At 45.2% G+C, this 3,746-nt stretch overlaps 2 protein-coding genes across 2 annotated transcripts in view; both read left to right on the top strand.

The window, feature by feature from the left end:
* The window catches only part of bbs2 (Bardet-Biedl syndrome 2), a 20,256-nt gene extending 18,820 nt beyond the window's left edge, over positions 1-1,436 (top strand). The window contains exons 15-18 of the mRNA XM_014033173.1: positions 309-446; positions 556-668; positions 809-957; positions 1,122-1,436. Coding sequence (XP_013888627.1) covers positions 309-446; positions 556-668; positions 809-957; positions 1,122-1,228 — 507 coding nt within the window. The 3' untranslated portion in view covers positions 1,229-1,436. The remainder of the gene's footprint in view (positions 1-308; positions 447-555; positions 669-808; positions 958-1,121) is intronic.
* A 90-nt stretch (positions 1,437-1,526) lies between these two features.
* Positions 1,527-3,746, top strand: part of b3gnt9 (UDP-GlcNAc:betaGal beta-1,3-N-acetylglucosaminyltransferase 9) — a 7,086-nt gene continuing 4,866 nt past the window's right edge. The window contains exons 1-4 of the mRNA XM_014033175.1: positions 1,527-2,410; positions 2,765-2,802; positions 3,059-3,204; positions 3,274-3,393. Coding sequence (XP_013888629.1) covers positions 3,091-3,204; positions 3,274-3,393 — 234 coding nt within the window. The 5' untranslated portion in view covers positions 1,527-2,410; positions 2,765-2,802; positions 3,059-3,090. The remainder of the gene's footprint in view (positions 2,411-2,764; positions 2,803-3,058; positions 3,205-3,273; positions 3,394-3,746) is intronic.

Here is a 3,746-nt window from a genome sequence, read left to right on the forward strand (position 1 = left end):
CATGTCCAGTTGGACAGTGGGTATATTGGTTTGGACATGTCCAGTTGGACAGTGGGTATATTGGTTTGGACATGTCCAGTTGGACAGCGGGTATATTGGATTGGACATGTCCAGTTGGACAGTGGGTATATTGTAGGATGTTAGAGATGCAGCTGTTGATGCAGATTGGACGTTGATGTTGTTGAATTGAGGACAGAAGACAGAATGGGGACAGAGAACCCAGGGGACAGAGGAGGAGGACTCACTGTGGACACCTCTGAAGAGAGAACAGTCCAAAGAAGAAAACATTTGGTTTCTGTTTCTCGTAGGTCACCCTGAGGACAGATGACTTGGACCTTGCAGGAGACCTGGTCCAGTCCCTGGCCTCCTTCCTGGCGATAGAGGACCTGACAGCAGAAGCAGATTTCCCTGCGTACTTCGAGGAGCTGCGCTCCACTCTCACTGAGGTTCTTACAGTCCGACAATGAGCTGATAGTAACACCAAAACCAGACTCTATACTGATTCTGGATCTGGTTCTGTGACTGGGTCTTTTCTGCTGGTCTCACTCATGACAGGTGGACGAGTTCCACTCCGTCCATCAGAAGCTAACGGCAGAAATGGCCGACCACTCCAACTACATCAGGAACATGTTGGTCCAAGCCGAGGACGCCCGCCTGATGAGCGACATGTGAGTTGGACCTGCTGGCAGGGGTCCAGGTGGTCTCTGGGTCCGGTGACTCTGAGTCCTCTGTCTCTGAGTCCTCTGTCTCTGGGTCCGGTGACCCTGAGTCCTCCGTCTCTGAGTCCGGTTTCTGCTGCTCTCTGCAGGACCACCATGAAGAAGCGCTACAGAGAACTGTACGATCTGAACCGGGACCTCATCAACGAGTATAAGATCCGGTCCAACAACCACAACGCTCTTCTGGTCCGTCTGAAGTTTGTGAACCAGGCGATCCAGAAGGCCGGCAGACTGCGAGGTTCGTTCAGACAGGAAGTACTCTGAAAATAAAAGCTGTAGTTCTTCCCTCTGACATGATGGAAACAAATTAACAAGTTTCAGTAAAGTCTTCACTAGTTTATAGAAAAAGTTTCAGTTTTTACATACGGCTCCTTTTCTAACTTCTGGATGTTTCTGTCTCAGTGGGAAAACCCAAGAACCAGGTGGTCTCTGCCTGCAGGGACGCCATCAAGACCAACAACATCAACACCCTGTTCAGGGTCATGAGGGCCGGAGCCGCTTCCTGCTGAACCTACAGGGACCTGGACTGGAACTGAGCAGGGACTTTGTCACTTGGACTAGGGCAGCAGAACGAGTTCTTCGTGTGAAGGACCTGAAGCTGGTCCAGATGGTTCTGACCCATCAGACCTTTGTTCCGTTTGTAGATTTTAAACCTGAAGACTTGAACTTATATTTTTAGCTGATTGTGATTTTTATTAAATAAAGTTTTAAATGTTGGCAGCTGTTGGTTTCCTTTGACCCTCGGTTCTGACCGGACCCGGCTCGGTTCAGGTGTGAGAGGTCCTGGGTACAAATCCCTGCCGAGCTCTTTAGCATCTTTAGATCAATAATAAATCTGACACATCATCAAAGGAGAGAAAACAACTCAGGTAAACTGTGAAAACAACAACTTCTTTCCGGTCGAGTGGAACTGGTACCAGTTTGTGTGTGAGGTGGGGTCACCTGGACCTGAGGACACCTGGACAGGTCAGTGCAGGAATGGATCTTTTGATTGTAAAAGCTCCAGAACTTTGCCCTGGACCAACGAGCCTCTCATGTTTTCCTTCAACCACCAGAGGGTTCTGTTGGACCGGATGATGCTGAATCTAAACTGACATCATTATGTTTATCTAAAGATCCAAAAGGAGCCCATCTGGGTCTGTTCGCACCCAGAACCAGACCTGTCCCTCTAGACCAACGAGGTCCGGGTACCCTCAGTCCAGCATGTGTAAAAAGAGACAAACATCTGTCCTTTAGGGCTCAGGGTTCTGGCCCAACAGCGCCCTCTGGTGGTTGGCTCATGTTTCTACAGCAGAGTTTTCTGGGCTGAATGTTTCCAGATGTTTGCACCTTTTTTAAGAAAGGTAATTTAAAAATAAAGTAATTTTAGTAATTTTGTGATTTAATTGTTGTAAAAAACCAACATCAGGTCATAAATCTGTTCCTGTTTTTGTTTTCTAGTTCAACATGGAGCTGGAAACATTTCTGCCCTTAATGCTCGTATTTCCTACGAGCCCTGAAGGCAGCACATGTGCAGTTTGTTCTTGTGGGTCAGACAGAACCAAAAAAAGGATTTGAATTTTCCATTTTCTCTCTCTGCAGAAGCAGATTCCTCCTCCTCAGCTCCTCTTCAGATCTTTGGAAACTTTAAGGACAGATTCAGTTTTTGAGGAGAAGCTCCAGATGACTGATCTGTTCCACCTCTGCTGCTGGTGAGTCTGACTCCATCTGGATCAGAACCTGTTAAAGTTCTTTTTAAAAATCGTTTTTCGGTCAGGATCAGCTCAGACTAAACGATGAAGAAGCAGAACCCGAGAAATGTCTGGTTCATGTGTTCGTTTCATGTTTTCACAGCTAAAATCCTTTAAACAGTTTGTGCTGCTTAAAAAAAGAAGAAAATAAAAAGATGATTTATATGTTGTAAATGAGGAGGGTGTTTTTTTTTATTAAAAAAGAAAGACAAAAGGAAAAAGTTAAGATTAAATAAGAGAACTTCTTCTTCCTCATCTTCATCATTACTAATTAACTGTTGTAGCTGAGCTGCTGTTGTGTTGGTTTATTTTCAGAAAACTGATGTCTGAAGATGGAAACACCTGATGGACAGGTACACGAATATATTCAAATAAATACACAAATATATGTATATGTATGTGTATACATATACATACATATATGTAGTCAGTTAGCAGTCAAAATGCTGAGTCAGCATCCAGCTGTTAGCAGTCAGAATGCTGAGTCAGCAGTCAGAATGCTGAGTCAGCATCCAGCTGTTAGCAGTCAGAATGCTGACTCAGCATCCAGCTGTTCATCAGAATAAAACAAAAAATAAAAAAAAGTTTTTTCGAAACAAACTGCTGAAGCTGCAGGTACCAGTTTCCACGGACCTCTGAAGATGCTGAGGAAGGTGTTGGTGATGATGATGAGGAGGATCCTCCACGTGCGTGGGGATGTGATGTGCACGTTAGTTCTTCTTCTTCTGCTCTGCCTCCTGCTCTACTGCCAGCAGGTACCGACCCAACAGAACCCAAAACAAACCCGTCCGTCGGGTCTCAGCTAATCCCAGCTGGGCTTGCAGCTTCTTCTCTCCTCAGGATGGAGCAAACCACAGCTGAAGCTGGAGATCCACGGCTCCACCAGCTCCAGCCGGACCCTGCTGGGGGCCAGGGGGGCCAAACGAGGCCAGGAGGCTCAGAAGGTAAAACATGCTGACTCATCGTTCACACGCCTGTTTTCTCTTCCATAGTTTGGTTTTACTACTTCTGCAGACTCTTTTTAACTTTTTCATACCTTCGGCTCCTTCAGGAGAGGACAGCTGTGAGTCTGCTTTTTGTAACTTTTATCTTTTAAAAAGGTTTTTACAAAAAACACAGATTTGTTTCTTTAAACTTTGATCTGTTTGAAATCTGCTTCAGCAGACATGAGCTGTGTTTATATTCTTCTTGCTACTTTTAGCTCATGTTCTGTTACTTTTAGCTTTCAGCTAGTGTTCTGTTACTTTTAGCTTTCAGCTAGTGTTCTGTTACTTTTAGCTTTCAGCTAGTGTTCTGT

The sequence above is a fragment of the Austrofundulus limnaeus genome, unplaced genomic scaffold, assembly GCF_001266775.1.
Source record: "Austrofundulus limnaeus strain Quisiro unplaced genomic scaffold, Austrofundulus_limnaeus-1.0 Scaffold1653, whole genome shotgun sequence".
NCBI classification, from domain to species: domain Eukaryota; kingdom Metazoa; phylum Chordata; class Actinopteri; order Cyprinodontiformes; family Rivulidae; genus Austrofundulus; species Austrofundulus limnaeus.